General features: G+C 42.0%; 1 protein-coding gene across 2 annotated transcripts; it reads left to right on the forward strand.

The window, feature by feature from the left end:
* The first annotated feature begins 6,844 nt into the window (after positions 1-6,844).
* fermt1 (FERM domain containing kindlin 1) lies at positions 6,845-15,190 on the forward strand. 2 transcript variants are annotated; one of them, XM_072362372.1, is made up of 16 exons: positions 6,845-6,949; positions 8,280-8,439; positions 9,268-9,365; positions 9,823-9,958; positions 10,089-10,229; positions 10,984-11,167; positions 11,266-11,368; positions 11,497-11,604; positions 12,628-12,759; positions 12,943-12,992; positions 13,290-13,414; positions 13,653-13,759; positions 13,881-14,105; positions 14,200-14,324; positions 14,420-14,561; positions 14,660-15,190. In XM_072362372.1, exons 2-16 carry the CDS (start codon positions 8,289-8,291, stop codon positions 14,831-14,833), a joined length of 2,001 nt encoding a protein of 666 aa, XP_072218473.1. In that variant the 5' UTR covers positions 6,845-6,949; positions 8,280-8,288; the 3' UTR covers positions 14,834-15,190. The 2 variants fall into 2 exon arrangements, with proteins under 2 accessions (XP_072218473.1, XP_072218474.1); XM_072362373.1 differs by lacking the exon at positions 6,845-6,949 and adding an exon at positions 7,918-7,941.
* The last annotated feature ends 2,237 nt before the right edge of the window (positions 15,191-17,427 follow it).

Here is a 17,427-nt window from a genome sequence, read left to right on the forward strand (position 1 = left end):
CCAGCATTCACTGCACAGGTGAGCTGGACCAGGTTTGTTTGGCATTGGTCATTGGCCATCCTTTCCTTTCCACGGGGCTGGGAAAGCAGCACCACAAACAGCTTGCGACAACAAGAGATGCTTTTGTCCAGCTTACTGCAGCGAAATGACACCGCTAAGCTGCCTGCTGCCAATGTTGTCCAGGTCTCCCAGGACAGTCTCTAGGGGCCACAAGACCTACTGCAGGCCAGTCAAACTGAGGCAGAAGGAGAGTGAGAGCCCTCAGGAGAATAGGTAACACTGTCGGCCAGTCTTGCTGCTACAGCATACAGATGAAAACAACCTCTTTCACATGGAGTGTATTTTGGCTTCCGAGGCTATAATCATGGATGATTAGCTTAAGAACTCAATTCCGAGCGGGGACTATTCCTTATTCCTGTCATACTGTCAGAAAATATATTTACCCACCACTTTTCCCAACTGTCCGAAGACATGAAGGGAGGCTTGAGTGATCAATGGAAATCACACAGGTGTGTGATATTTCATTGAAAGGTACACTTCATCTCATTGTTGGACATCAAGGTATGCAGACATGATTTCATTCAATTACATTTACTTCAAAAATACAGGACCTGACATATTTCTAAAAGGCTTTTGTGCCTGGCTTACTTAGGTAAGAGCATGGAAAGAGAATTCTTTATACTCTGCAGAATATTGCCAAATAAAATGATGTTGTAGCCTGAAATGATGCTCAGCAAACTATCAATCCTCTTTCTTACATTTCTATGACTATGTATAAAATATACAGAGAGGTTTTCTCTCTTTACTCAAGGTGAACTTGAAACATATTCTGAAATCTGTACCAGTGCCTTATCTCACTTTTAGCTCATTAAGGTTGCAAGCAGAAGGACATCTTGAAGACTGACGTCACCTGTGGCAGATCTTCACCTCACAACAGGTTCTTTTCCTCCGTCACCTCATTCGCCTCATCTTGCTGTAGCTTATTTTCCCCTCTACATGTGGAAAACATTTGCATAGGTGGTCCATCTCTGTCTGGCTGCCCCCTCACCCAGGTCTCTCTTTCCACTCTCTTTAATTTATCCCAACCCTTTATTCCGTTTCTCTGTTTCTTTTAAGGCAAGAAAAGGGAAGTGCTTATAGTAAATATCCAAAGGTGTGAGGGAAAGAAGAGACAAGGCCGCGTATTTCTGGACTTAAGACTGCAAGGTTCACGGCAGCATATTTTTATCATGAAAAGCCAAAATGGAATAGGATGGCCATACACAGCTGCTGGTCTAATTTGCTCTAAGCATGTACAAATAGGACAGCCCACACAGACCATAAAAGTGGAGTGGAGGTTTTGCTCAACGCGGCACTTTTGTCTGACCAAAGGCAAAGGGACGCGTTCCAATGAACAAACAGATCACAAAAGAAAAGAGAAGCAAAAACACACACAGACACTCTCACACGATAGTTAGAAATACAGTAGAATAACTCAAGAGGACAGACTACTGCTACGAGAGTGATATTCCACCGTAGTAGTGCTTAGAAGCACTAATTCCTTTACATGTTAAAGAGATAGAAATGTTATTTAAGCTAGCTGACTTTTAAGGAGAGCCTGTAAAACGTAACAAATACATTTTGTATATCATTTCTCACTTCTAATGCTTGTTACATCTTTTTATTTTCAGAGGCACAGCCAGTGACTGTCAGAGCATACATATATCAAGGCCTTATATACATATGTTCTATAGAAATTCTCAGGTTGTCTCACACCTTCAGAGCTGCACCAATGTACCTCCTGTTCGTTCTCTATACGTTTTATTGCGCCACGGAAAGTTTTATTTGCTCTGGAGCCATTCACTTCGGAAACCCCCTGTGAATCCATTGAGTCTTGTACATTTATACAAGTGCATAATAAATGCCTGCGTATAAAAAGGCATGCAAGCAAAGGCGCACACACACACACACACACACGGCCGCGCACACAGTCGCATCTATCTGAATGGGGTTCCCCTTTAGACAGCAGATAAATAACCAACTTCAAACAGTAAACTAGGTGCTAATGAACTGGATCCTGACAGGGTTTGGTTTCCGCAGAGCAGGGACCCACCCCACAATGGATCTATTCACAGGATCTCAGCCATGGAAAGTGTCGGTAAAGTAATCCTGCTAGAGTTTATGCGACCTTTTCTAACTCTCAGTACGGCTTTCTCCCCTCGGGTCTTTAAGGCCTGGCCAAAAACAACACTGATCTGCATCAGCTGATACAGGCCGAGGTTACCCGTATTTGCATGTTTCAAAATGGCACCCATTCACAACTAGTTGGCAAATTGATGTGTTGAGGAAAGGAACACAACGCCCCACTTCCTCTTACGCTATACCTGTGAGATCAGTCGTGGCAACTTCAAGGCCAGTGTGAGCGGTTGTTTCCTCAATGCGGCTGTGCGGCAAAGGACGTGGCTGGGTGGCATCTAAATGCTTCCATCCACATAATCCACTGCATGCAGCACCTGCAACAAAAGAAATTATTTAATCTTTAATAAGAAAAATTCTGTGCACTCCCTGGCAAACCTAATAAAAGTCACAATACAGCATATGGCTTTATTCAGCATGTTTGATATTCACATAGGAACAGAAATGTCAGCTGCTTCAAATTTCCATGCACACCTGCTGAAGCTGACAAAGTAGAATAGAAAAGACTTTCACCAGTAAAGGACACGGAACTTATCAGGCTTAATATGTGAAAATGTCATCAATCTGTCTTTCAGTTTTAGACAAAGTGAGCATCTGTCTGCGGCGAATGATCCCCATCTGTCACAAGGGCCGCGTTCATTCATAACTTTTATGTTTTAGGCAGCAAAGGGATGAAATACTGCCAGTGACAGGTAAAGCGATACTGTGTGATGGAAGCCGTTTTACAGTAGCCACTTTTCAGAAAGGAGCACAATATTTAAACACATGATATCCCGTTCCAAACCACACTTCAGAACAGCCTCTCCTCTAGATGTGAGGGTCACACTGCACTGACAACCTGTATTTATGGCTATCTGACCTGACACCATGAAGACTTTTATTTCTATCAGATGTTTCCATGCAAGGAGAGAGGATTATCAGTCTGGGTTATGTAGTGTGGAAAATTCTAATGAATAAAAGAACTTGCATATTTGAACCTTTTTTGCTTTTTAAAGAAACTGTCTAGAATTCCGATAACTCAGGCCCCCGAGCTTTGTAACATTATAAGTGATAAAAGGCCTTTACAACAGAGCCTTCACTAGAATGCAAGAATGACGTAGTCTGAGTAACATTTAAGCACTTTCATCAGCCCCCTGTCAAGCCCTCTGCTCATACACCTGGCTCCTCTTGACTCTCATCATGCCCAAATTTCTAATTATCCTGACATTTGGAAAACAAATAATCTGCCAGCTGCAGGTTCTTCTTTCTTGAGTTTTTATGATCCGGTATGGAATTTCATAATAGCTATGGAGGTTTGTGGCATATGAATAAAACTATTTTCATGAAAGGTAAGGAGGAAGCAGACATGCCAGGACTTTTAACAGCTTCAAAGAAAGAAACTGAATAAGACCTGTAACACTTTCCAGCCCATAAGGCAGACTACTCTTTGTTCCCCAGAGCCCAGTGCTGTCAAGAACCTAGCTTCTCATACTGCTTCTCAGGGTTTCTGACCCCGTCAGCCCCCAGGACAAGACTCGTGGTTGTGTTGGAGCTGCAGAAATTGCAGCATCCAAGAGGGATGCAGGGACTGACGTGAAGGAAATATGGAATGTTGGAGGTGAGCAGTGGTCGGTAACGTTATGAAAACAACACCTTTGAATAGTGTTTACCTCTGAATCCATAGTAAGTCGAGAATGAGGCCTACGCTGACACGTCAAAGAAAGCGGTGAGGTAAGTTAAGTTTCTTGCTGTATTCATTTCTCCCCCTCACTTATCCCACCTACCCACTCCATGCCTAAAAGAACAGCCCACCACCACCACTCCACCTTAGCCTCTAAGCGTACAACTCGGCAGCATGAATGGAGCATTGTGATGCGTCTCCGTCACGGCAGTGAATGTTTTCACTTCCATTTGATCCGTCGGCGAGGCTGCTAATTGGGTAAGCGTGTTCCCAGGTCACCGGGAGGTTTCTCTTTCCATAAATACAGAGCGCCAACGAAGGCTTCTACAGATGTTGTTTCCCACCCGCTTCCAAGTGTGTTCAAACCCGCTTCGGGTAGTGGATGTAAATCATTGTCTAAAGTCACAGTCCAAAAGTTTCCCTTCTCTCTCACTCAATCACTTTAAAGACTGCATTTTATCATCCTCCCGGGGACGGCAGCGAAGTTGATATTTGTCCTTTTTTCTTTGAGCTGTGTGTACCAAGTTGCTATTGGAACTCCAGGTGCCATGATGACACAGACGTGGTGTCCAGGGCTGACAGGTCCAAATTATGTTATTTTCCATGTGCTCTTACACCACTGTGGAGTTTACGAGGTTCAGGCTTTATTTGTTTGTTTTTGTTACGGAATTTTACATCTTCCTCTCTTACGCAATTATTCAAGGCCTCCAGTGCCAGCACTAAACTTATGGAACAGTGCACTTAGACAGACTCACAGGCATGTTTGCCACTCCCATTCTGTAGGGTGTGGTCAAAATGGTCAAATGGTCAGACAAAGTGTCCTTGAACTAGAGTGTCTGAGCCTAACCTTGTGTGCTGGCACGCACCCATAAGCTGCGGTGTCCTTGAATACTGTCCTCGGGCTGTTCTCCTGCAGCCGACTCCGACACCAGTCTTCCTTGGATAGGGAAAATAAAGGGACAATTTACACTTTACAAAGAAAAAAAAACAGCTAAAAATAAGAAAAAGCATAGATTTGTTCTATCGAAAAAAGATGTCCCCTGAGATGGTCTGTGTGGTTTTGCAAAAGCATAATCTAGAAAATTTGGGGGGACAGTGTTATGAATTAAAGGTATATCTTTTGAACCAAAGTAGTTAGTGGCTGGTATGCATTTTCAGGTCGGGATCACTTGAGTGGCAAGTGGCAGCTCCTGCTTTCTTTCTTCGAAGCAAAATGTGTAGCGTAAAGAAGGGAAGTAATCAAATGATCGTGTGAGCGTTCATACATTTAAATTTGCCCTTCACAACACATTCACGGTTAGGCTGATGCCGGTGCCAAAATACAACTGTGAAGTGAGCGTCAACGGTGACCCATTTCTTTGGAAAATAAAGAATCTTCCTCTCAAAGCCCATCCGCTCAGATCTCCTCTTACTCTGGTGTGGGCTAATACTGCCACCGTGTGGAAGCAGTAGAGTTTCAGGCTTGGTTCGGCTGCCATCTGTCCAATAAAAGCAGCAGTACAGGGAAATCATCAGAGGTTCTTCATTGATGTTTCCGAGCAGATGCACAGCCTTTGAAAATTATTTACTTGACTCTATAAACAGTTAAAAATATAAAATATATATGCGAGACGCCAGTGACTTATTTTACAACATCTTTACAATGAGAGAACAGCTGTAATCAATATTTGAAGTAGTTGCAAAAGTGATTTAGTATCACTGTCGTACAATCCGGACAAAGTGGAGAAAGCAGTTTGTGTTACTTGGCTCGTGATTGTAGAAATGATCAGATGAAAGATACGTGAAGAAAAAGCATTATAAAAAAACAGTTGTGACATCATGCAAGGATTCTTGCTTCCTTTTACATGTAGGATGCTGTCATCCAGGCAAAATGGAGGAAGTTAACTTAAAATTCAACTTCATCTCAAACTTAAACCTTTAATGAAACAGATCCAATTGTTTTAGTGCAAGAAAACTGATTTATCTTTCATCCCTTTACACCAGCCGACATGAGGCTGATGCCCCCACTTGGTTATATAATGCATGGTCTTACCGATGTAAACCGGAGGATGGCAGGATGGCAGGCTTCACACATGGGCTCACCTCCAGACAAAATGACCGGCTGAGGAGCAGCCCTTCTCATACAACTACAGAAAAGCTGCAAAAGGAGCAACAGGTCAGCATGCCTGGCTGGCTGTCAGTTGAGCACCATCTGCACAAATGATGACAAATGTTGGCCTTCAGCATTACCAATGCGCTACTGTACTTTTAGAAAACTGGCAACAATACGTGGAAAAGACTAACTCCAGTGATTCATCTCCATTTACTCATTCAGCACGATGTGGGCATGAAGGAAGGTGGGCTGGATCTTCTGAGGTAAGTCGTTATTCATCATGTTATGGCTTTGTCTCTTTTCAAGCCAAGACACAGAAGAAATACATTTTCACCTTAGTTTTACCTCATTTGAAAAATGTGCATACTTGCACCTCGATTGTTTCCTTTCAGTAAAACTCAGTTATCAGTAAAAATGAATCCACATTAAAGGATAATCATGTGATATTACGTATTACGTACTTCTGACGTCTTTTGTGAAGTGACACTGTTAATGACGTAATAGATGGACAAACTTTTTTTTTTTTAAATATAGTTTAGTGGCGTTCACTGTAGGCTGTGTTCAGCTTCGGCTACCATTGGCGTCAAGGAACTTCTATGTTGGTTACAAGGTATAATAAATAGGCCTGTCGCTGGTTAATGTTAAACATGTTTAAGAACCGAAGCTAAATTGATGCGTCACGAGTAAAGTCTTCTTTTTTTGCACTCTCAAATTTTCAGGTAACTCACACGAGTTCTGTAACTTTCCTGCAACATGGTCGAGTTCTGTAACTTTCCTCGTCCTGAGTCAGGCCGCCACAATTAAATGACACACAACACGCTCATAGGTTGTGGACAAACCCACCTTCGTAACGCTACGCGGTTACGCAACGCATCCATTTGACCACTTCACTCTTCGTTTCCGCCTCCTCTGGCGTACCTGTCGGAACTGGGCGTGGTTTACTCCCAAGGGAGCGCTATTCCTTATCCCGCTTCACAGGAAATTTCTAGGAATATCTCACCGGCAGAAAACCTTGAGTCAAGGTAAGAGTGTTTTCATATTTCAAGTAACGTACACATTACGGCTTCCGTACCGTTACCTGTATGTCCAGCAGGTGATTCCACTGCTGCGTTTGGACCCCTTCAGGGCCCGAAGGACCAGCCACATCACATGGTTACACACGGTCCAGGTGTGGCTAAACTTTGTTAGGCCAACACAATAGGAAGTAAAAGAGGATACTTTTATGTTGGACTAACACTTATTTTCTGGAAGTCCTAGAATTTTTAATAAAGTTTTTTAACTGGCCTCAGTAGAAATATTTTTATTGTAAACAAACAAGCAAAAAAAAGTAGTGACTGGTCCTTTTGAACATTGTCCCATGTGCTGTAAAGAGGGACTGGAGTTAGAATGAGAGATCATGGCATGTATTTTTTACTAATGTTGTTGGAAGTGTTCCAAAACAAATCTTTCGATGCCCTCCATCCTTCTTTGGTGTTTGCGGATAGCGTCATATCGTTGGACATTTCTCGTGCTCTAACATATCTCAACAGGCCTCCCTCAGAAGGCATGCAGGCTCAGACTGTTAGCTGTGCTCTGCAGCAGCACAAAGATTGCAGAGAGTGTTCATTAAATCTACCTGGCAAGACAGTTTCACACAGCACTCACGTCCACTGGGCTACCTGGTTCAAGTGAAACAGATAATTCTGGCAATACTCTGGTTTAGGTCTGTTTGAGCCGAGTTTGTTTAGTCACAATGTCTCAGAGATTGGTGCAGTGTGTGGAGATTGTTGTTTTGCATGGTCTCCCCTGCACCAGATTCGTGTCCCTGCTCGTCACACATTCCACAGCTGTACCCTCCTTGCTCCTCCCCCCCCCTTCTTTCTTTCCTGCCTAATGTCTTTTATCTGTTCACTCTGCCTCATTAACATCAACCAATCATCCAGCAAATCTGTGCCGTTATCAGCCGAACTGTACGGCAACAGATGGGGAGAGTTCTGCAGGCTCATCTCTTTTTCTTTATGGTTCCAGCCTGTGTGTCCGCTGATTTCTTATTTATAAAGCTGCTGGCTGAGAGGAGAATTTCGGGGGGCTGCAGTAGCATTGCAGAGACACTGCAGTAGAGACGGAGTTCAGATCAGTTTCATACGAGGCCACTCAAGGCAGAAGAGATTTGCTTTTGTTTCCCGTTGGCCAAGTTAATCAGGATGTTGAGAAACACTTCGCCTGCGGGCTGCACGATTTGCCCCACATGTTCGCTAATGTTCCCAACAAAACAGATGAGGAGAAGAACTGAAATACTGCGCTAATGTTGATATCTAAACCTCGGAGCACCTTGACTGTTGTTTCTGCTCACTCTCACGTCTGTCTTTTTAGAACAGGGCCATGATTAAAGCGGCAGAGATCGGAGAAACATCATGGGAGCTGTCTGTGCAGGTGGATCAGAAACAGGGGGACGAGTCCATGAAATTTAAACTGAGGGTGAAGGGAGACTTGCACATTGGAGGACTCATGCTGAAGCTGGTGGAGAAAATCAGTAAGTGTCAGTAAGTGAGGGAAACCTCGTCATAGAGGATGGGCATATGTGTACCTTTTTAAAGAAAAAAAAACAACACTGAGCTCAGAATAGTGTTTCAAACTTTATTTGCCTACCATAGCTGGTGTTTTAAGCAAAGAAAGTGCCACCACAACATGGTCTGTTAATCAGGACACACCCTTGTTTGCCCTGCATTTTTCTACGCCGTATGGGCCATTGTCTGTTCACAATGCATCATCATGTGTAGCCACAGGGGACAAAGTTTACCCAGGGCCTGATCTGATAACTCTTTACAGTCTCCTGTAAAAAACAGAGGAGCTAACGAAGCTAGCATGAGGGGAACTTCAGAAAGGTGGTTTAAAAACACGAGACTTAATAGATGACTCAGCAGCTCGACATCAACTGACGCCTTTCAGCCCAATATTCCAAGATGATGTCAGGAGGGCTCATTTTAACCACACTACCTACGCACCAGTGGGTAATGGGAGTATTTCTGTTGCTAGCAGATGTAGTTTTTAAAAAGATATTTTGCTATGAAGCCAAAGCTTCGCCTCAAGATGATTAATCAGGGATTAAAGTTAACACCTACCCCGGGCCAAATGAGGCCAAAGTTTTTTGGGTTTATTTAACATTGATAAATCAAGGTCACCACCCAATGACACTGGGAGACAAAACGCAGCAATGTTTAATTTTTCATGGAACAGTTAAGTCATGTTGCTTTTTTTTTTTTGGGTCGGTAAAAAAAGAATAATTGGGCGTTGGTAAACTTGAGAGATAAGATGCAGATGGTGCGAAAGCAATAACGGTTTGACCTGATCTGTTCTGCAGAGGCTCCTCAGGACTGGTCCGATCATGCACTGTGGTGGGAGCAGAGAAAATGCTGGCTGCTCAGGACCCACTGGACTTTGGACAAGTATGGAATTCAGGTGATGCCAGATTGAATTCACTTTCCCTGTCATAATATTCACAGAGTAGGAGAGCTGTTTGAATTCCCATGGGAAGGTTCTCCCCAGTCAGAAAGCACAATGAATAAATCCTGTTTGTGCTTGCAGATCCTTAACGTGTTGGGAAATTGTTTATAGCCGCCCTTGGAGCCTGCTTAAAAAAAATCATTTTCTTATGCTGACAGACTGATGCTGCATTTTTATAACCATGTTCGGTGCAGCGACAGTCATTTGAGATTCTTAATATTCATGTTACACATTGATTACAGTCTGTTACCTATCCTTCTTTTGCTAAATCATTCCAAACCGTTCCAAGACAGCGCTGAATGTGAAAAGGGGAAACATCAGTGGGCACCCAAACAGCCTAGGAGCAGTTGATATAACGTTGGAGAGATGATTGATTTTTGCATCTAAAGTTTGGATTAATCTGGTTCCATAGGCTGATGCAGACCTGCGCTACACACCCCAGCACAAACCTCTGCTGCTGCAGCTTCCCAATATGAAAACCGTCAAAATGACCGTCTGCTTCTCCAGCATGGTCTTTAAGGCGGTGACAGAAATCTGCAGTGTACTGAGTGAGTTCACCTGCACCTGACCATCTCAGCCGCTGGCCTATGGTCATGGTTTTAGTGTTTTAATCCAGATCCACTTTCCTTGCATTTACTTCCTGGTCACTCACAAGTTCTCCTCTCTGCTCCATCGTAGACATAAGAAGATCAGAGGAGCTGTCCCTGCTCAAGTCTCCAGATGATCCCTCCAAAAAGAAAAAGAAGAAAGATAAGAACTCCCCTCAGGATGACATCTGGGACATCTGGGATTTACTGAATAGGGGACAAGGAGGAACAGGTACAGTACATTTCTTAACTAGACTAAAAACGGAGGCTTCGCCACACATAAGCTCCAGCTTTGGTGCATCATGGTAAATAAAGTGTCATAGTGTGAGAAGAGAAAAGCCCTTCTAAGGGGAAACACTTGTTTAATGTGTTTAGTGTTGTGAGAAGTTGAATTTACGGCCTGCATTACATTTTTGCATGCGTTAACTTTGATGAACAGAATTTTTTTACATGTGAACAGTTCCACCGATGCAGTGGTCAGTAAACTCAGATGTCAAACAGCATCTGTTAAATAAATCTAGGAATCTATTTTGGGAAAGGTTGTGTAAAACAAGAATTCTCTGATCCTCACATTCAAGCTAACGGGATTTCAAGCATCCCGGCTGGATGGTTGATTTGCTAGTTACACTTTAATGGCTGATATTCACAGTTTGGCGTGAAGGATTCTGACAGTGTGTGTTTGTAATTCAGCAGGAGGTTCAGAATTGCTCTTGTGGAGCCATCATTTTGTCTTTCTTTGCTGTTTAAGAAGGAGAAGAAATTAGAAACTTACTGTTTAGATCACATAAAACCATCAGTGAGGCATCTGAATGGTCCAACATTAATTCAGTGGCTTAACAAGGACCCCCAAACTTTCAGCGATGAATGACTATATTTAGAATAAATATGATACCTTCAGCCTTCATTTTTATTCAATTTACTATAAGGTTACGCTGAATCTTGTAAACCTCATTTTTATGAGTGATCTTCAATTATCCCTAAACAAGGTCCCATGTACAGCAAGACAATGACAGCAACGTACGACCCAGAGAACGGGATGCCGATGTCTGCCACCAGCGTTTGGTTTGGAGCGAACCCACTAGCTGAAAGTCAGCCAAATCTGCCGCCTGCTGAGCTGGCCAAGTTGTACCAGCCGCTGTCTCTCGTGGACAAAGCAGTCAACAATGCAGGGTAGGATGATCCAAAACCTTGAGAAAAGCCTCTAGTGTTAAATGCTTTCCATGTTGTTTCTATCTTCAGCTTATCTGACGGGTAAATACGCTTTTCAGGTGGCTGGACTCATCTCGTTCCCTCATGGAGCAAGACATTCAGGACGATGACAAGCTGTTGCTTCGCTTCAAGTACAACATGTTCTTTGATCTCAACCCTAAAGTAAGATGTAGAAAAAAAAGAGAAGTCGAATTCTGACTCCCAGAAAAAGGAGCGGCGCAGTCTCAGTAAAACGTTGCAGATCTAGACTTGAGCGTGTGTTTTTTTTTTTTTTTGTGTGTGTGTTTCAGTACGATGCCGTCAGGATAACTCAGCTGTATGAACAGGCTCGGTGGTCCATCCTGCTGGAGGAGATAGACTGCACTGATGAGGAAATGCTGATGTTCGCATCATTACAGGTGAACCATGCTCCATATTAACTGTTAATGAAAGGAACTATTTTTTTTATGCCCAAAGTCAACAATGATCTTCCTCCATCCACAGTGCAAGGTTGCAAAAATACTACCAATAAATACTAAGTACTTTATACTCCAGCTCTTCTCATTCAATGTTTTTACCCGTCTGTCCTTGCTTCAAATGAATTTCCACAGAACAACAAAGATATTCACAGCTTTAAATGAGGTTACTGTGCATTTGATCTTATGAACAATGAATAATTTCTCACAAAAATACAGTAGAATTGATCTTAGATTAGTAGCTCAGAACTCAAAGGTGGGGAAGTATTTTATCAAAACGATTAAACTGACCTTTGATTGCCCAAAACTAACTAAGTAAAGATAATCTATTCATTGTTATTAAACACCACATTTGCGTGCATTGACGATAATGATGCCCTGATTTGAGCTGGTTTGTAATCACGAACCACTATCCTCCAGGGATGCACCAATATGGCCTAGATTGGTTTTAAGTACAGTATCCTTTATGTGTTTAAGCTCAGAATACAGGAGAGAACGTTTGGTGTCCCAATCCGTGTTTGGACTTGTTGGGACATGAGGAAAATCCCACTGCAGAAGGAAAGTTGGAGGGTGGAGGCAGAGAGAGAGAGAGAGACATAAGAAGATAGACTAAGAGGCTAACATAGTAACAATTATATCTCTGCAGTGACAAAATAAAAAGATGCTTTAAGAAACTGATTGTTACCAGAAGTTTTAGATGAAACCGACCCTGTGTTTAAATGTCTGCCCATCCTCAGCTCTTATTTTTGGGACAGTGATTCAAAGGGAGCGTTGCTCTCACCTACACATTGGTGCAATGTCTGGAGCACAGGGCCGTGCTCCAACTTCCCTCTGACTCATGCCAGCGCTTTGTTTGACTACTTAAGTTGGAGAGATTCATCGTGACTTAAAGTTACTAGTTGCAAAATGTTTGATCATCGCTGCGAGCATGTCCTAATCAGGAGTAAAACACCTTTTTTCTCTTAGTATCACATTTGCAAACTGACCATGTCGACTGAGCCGCTGGACCACTCCAACGAACCAGAAATTGATGAAGTGGAGGCAGCCCTGTCTAACCTGGAGGTGACACTCGAGGGCGCTCACACAGATAAAATTCTGGTAAGTATGCTTTTGGGAGAATGTCACCTGGAAACTCCAGGTTTTCGCTTTTGTTCAAGCAGAACAAAACGCCTGTGTTTTTTTAACTTATGCTGGTTGTGAGCCTTCACTGACTGCTCTTCTTAACATCATGATGTCACGAGAAGAGGCAGGATAATTGACAGTTGTTTATCTTGCCTTCAGGAAGACATTACAGACATTCCAGAGCTGGCGGATTCCCTCAGACTGTTTAGGTAAACTCACCTTTACACATAAATACTGAAGTAAAGTCCTGATTATCTGTCACTGCAGTTTGTCTTTCTGTCTTTAAACAGTTTCTAGTTCAGTGTAAGCAGCCTTAGTTCGCAGCTATGAAAATAATAATGGAGTGATCGTAGGGGGACATATTTAAGACAAATTTATTGCACGTGTTTTTTTTCTTTTCTTTCTTTTTATGCCTCTGAATCATGTATAAACCTGCCCCGCATAAGCAGCCTCTGTCATTTAAGAATAAAAAAATAGATTTCTACTTTCTTTTTATGTTGAATCAGACCCAAGAGACTGACACTGAGGCCATACAAAGAGTACTGGTTTGTATTCAAGGATACCACCATCTCTTACTATAAGAACAAGGAGTCCTCCAATGGTGAACCAATAGAGCAGTTTCACCTCCGAGGTCAGTGATTTAAAAAAAAAAAAAAAAACACCTTTTCACTTTTTCAGTATTTTGTTTTGATAACCATTTACGGTAAACCTTGCCATGTTGTGTTATGGCATCAGCAATTCTCTACAAACACTAGAAAACTAAGATTTTCTTGTAATTTAATGGTGAATATATAAATGGATGGAAAGAGCCTGAAAAACTACTAACTATCTCCAATCTTGATTCTTAACTCTTCCACTGGAATGGACAGGCTGTGAGGTGGTTCCCGATGTCAACGTTACGGACAAGAAGTTTGGCATCAAGCTGCTGCTCCCAGTTGCTGACGGGATGAATGAGGTGTACATTCGATGTGACAATGTAAGGGCCACCGGGGGTGAAGGGGTCTTTCGTGTTCTTTTTGAAATTCCTCTCTGCTGACATAAGTCTTGAAGTGAAGCACATTTTATCCCACTGACACTCCTTCTTCCTACCGGTCTAGGAAACGCAGTACGCCAAGTGGAAAGCTGCATGTATCCTCGCCTCTAAAGGCAAGACGATGGCCTACAGCTCCTACAAATCAGAAGTGAGGAACATCCAAGCCTTTCTGCAAATGAAGAGCCTGGCTCCCCCTCCTGGTCAGGCAGCCCCAGACCTCGACGCTATGGAGATGAATGCTGAATGTTTCGTCTCTCCACGCTACGCCAAGAAGCACAAGACCAAGCAGGTTCGTTACAGGGCTGCCTGAAACATACTTGACTTTGCCAGCACTGTAAAAGTCGTTACTAAATAATGTTGCTAAATCTCATGGTTACATCAAGCTGACAGCGCGAATCTTGGAGGCCCATCAAAACATAGCACTACTGTCCCTAATGGAAGCCAAGATGCGCTTTATCCAGGCCTGGCAGTCACTTCCAGAGTTCGGTATCAACTACTACATCGTCAGGTGCAGTGAGCTTTTTTTTTTTTTGTCACAGCAGTAATCCAACTGGTGACATATTAACATTTATTTGAGAGGTGCTGTGTTTATTTGTCTTATAGATTCAAAGGGACCAAGAAGGATGAAATTCTAGGGATTTCATATAACCGCCTGATTCGTATCGACATGTCAACTGGCTTGCCCATCACCACATGGAGGTTTGCCAACATGAAGCAGTGGAACGTCAACTGGGAAATAAGACAGGTGAGGAATCATTTCTTGGGCAGGAAATCATGTTTAAGAGCATTTTACAAAGACAACACTGGAGACGCAAATCCTCAATCTCTGCTGTGCAATTTCAGGTCACGATAGAATTTGACCAGAACGTGACGATAGCTTTCAGCTGTGTGAGCTGCGACTGCAAGGTGGTGCACGAGTTCATCGGCGGCTACATCTTCCTCTCCACGCGATCCAAAGACCAGAACGAAACTCTAGACGAAGAACTGTTCCATAAACTCACAGGAGGCCAAGAATGACCAGCAACCGAACAGCGCCTCCATTCTCTAATGTTTTTTTTCTCGTTTTTATTTTTGGATATGTCATGGTGCAAAAGAACTGCATCCACCAACAGCAGCAGTGTCAGCCATAAACTCTGAGCAAATCCCTTCCGAAATAGAACGGACTCTGAAGCAGTCACGCATTGGAATAACACAATTTCACTTGCAGAGAAATATCACAATGTGTTTTACCATTACAGAGGAATAATGGCATTGATGTAAATATGTAGTTAATATCTGTTTCTTAAAACTGAGATATTTGTGAGAAGTTGGCTTTTGTACTACGACTAGATGTCGTCCACTAAAACAATAAAGTGAAAGGTATCACTAAAGTTATTGGGAGTATTTTTATATTGAAGAACTTGTTTCTACATTTTAAGTTGACCTAATTCCCAAACTGTGGTTAGCTTTGTTTAAAAGTCATGTTCCTGACCATGCCTGTTCCTGAAAACAATGTTAATGTTTTTTGTTACTGTACATACAGCCGCACCCACCCTGCTAACAGCTTCCACGCAGTCAGAAAAGGGGAGCTTCTGATGACTCCATGACTTCATTCTTGACTTCATGAAAATATGCTACATGAAGCATGTAATTCACAGGCTGGCACCTGTGAGACATCGTTGGCTGTGATTACAAATAATCCGATGCTTTACAATGAATACACAAATATACTTGCAAATAGGATAATTTACTAAGAATGTTAATGTTAATGTGCTTTCCTATAATGTACATCCAGCCTGCAAGATCAACTCATCTGGCTTTAAAAATATGAATGAAATTATACTATGTAAAAGGGAAAAAATGCAGTCAAAAAAGGAGGTCTAATCTACTTCACTTGTAAAACTTTTTTGTAAGTTTATTATATTTAATGAGAATTCAAACAGCTTTACGCGATGTGTTTGTTGCTCTCGCTTGTTCGGTTTAAGTTTGATTGATTATCGTGCTGGTATGGGAATATCAGCCTTTTATGGCAGCAATTTCTCCTCAACGGGTCTCTGTTGTTTGGGGTCTGACTCTTTGAAAGAGGCCTTGTTTTGTGTAATAGTGACACACGTAATAGTGATTTTTTGTCCTGTTTTGAAACAATGAATATTTCATTGTAAAAGAGGCAGACTGCTACTTATTCACTGAGAACTGGCATGATGAATGTGTACTTATCCATCCATTCTACATCGAAGCTGTAGTTTTCCTTGTCAGCAGTGCAGTTAAGGCTCTTTGATCAATTTCAAACACAGTTTTTTTACTTCCTTTTCCCACAAGCTTTTTTCTTTTATTTTTTTTTTCTTAATTTCCTTTCAGTCAGTGTTGTACTGTGCAATTATGTTCCTGGAATTGTGTGGTCAGGAACTAGAAAAGTGCTATACAAGTGCAATCCATTTACCATTCACTCCCACAGCAGCAGTAGATTTATTGGCTGCATGGTTGCAGTCGCTCATTCAAACTCGCCCCCAGACATTTTCTATTGTGCTGTGGTCAGATAACAGAGGTGCTCGTGACAGATAGCGCAACATCCCTCTATTTTTTTCAGTGAGTAGATTTTGCACAGCCTAGGGAGATGCTTGAGATCATTGACGCCCGACATGAAAATGAACTAATTACCAAATGAGTTTCACATTGGCATGATCCTGCAACATGAAATGAAATCGAAGTTGATTAAAGATCACCAGCGTTCCCTGCAGCACAACACTGCCAAATCATTACTGATCCCGCCCACACACAAGAATCAGGCTTTTTTCTATGTAATGACAAACATTTTACATACAACAATTGTGTTGTACCTTACTTGAGCCTCCAACATGTCTTCCTATTGAAAAAATCATGTCTCAAATGTCCCGGTGAGGTGATGCAGAGTGAGTGCCTTCTGAGCTATACTTGCTGGTATATTGGGTTTTTGGTCCTGGAAAACACTCTATCCATTGGAAAAACAGTGATAGCATCACAAGAATACATTTTGAATTTTTTTTTCTTATCATCATTGTATTCATCTGATTTCAGAATGAAACTATGGAAGTTAGTTTGATTCCCAGTGCAGCCCTTGCCAGAATTAAATTAATAACACGAGAAGGCAGTCAGGATGCCTGGAGGAAACTAATAAAACTGATAAATGTTTATCAGCTGGTTAAATGCCAGTCACGCCGCTGATTATATTTTATGATTTATATTTTATGTATATGAAGATGTCCTACTGAAGCAGACAAGAATAGCAATAATGTAAACTATAGTTAAATTCTAGATAATCATGATTATATTTCAGACATCTATAACGTGTCAAAGGTAAATGCCAAGATATATGAAAAGGTAACCCATGACCACAAACAGTTGGTAGTTGGACAGTTTTTATTATATAGCAAAGACCTCCTCCAGAGAAAATCAGGCATGCATTTATTCATATATTTATTCCAGAGGAAGTATCCTGGTAAAGTGGCAGAGCGTGGGGCTAACTGACATGCTGACATGACACAGTCTCAAAATAGGACTACCTCTGAGGCAGAAGTACAGAGTTGCATCGAGAAGGAATCACTATAATAATCTGTCATTTTCACGAACAGAGATTAGGTTTAAGGATTTTTTGA

Source organism: Leuresthes tenuis, unplaced genomic scaffold, assembly GCF_036924035.1.
Source record: "Leuresthes tenuis unplaced genomic scaffold, fLeuTen1.0.hap1 SCAF_13, whole genome shotgun sequence".
NCBI lineage: Eukaryota > Metazoa > Chordata > Actinopteri > Atheriniformes > Atherinopsidae > Leuresthes > Leuresthes tenuis.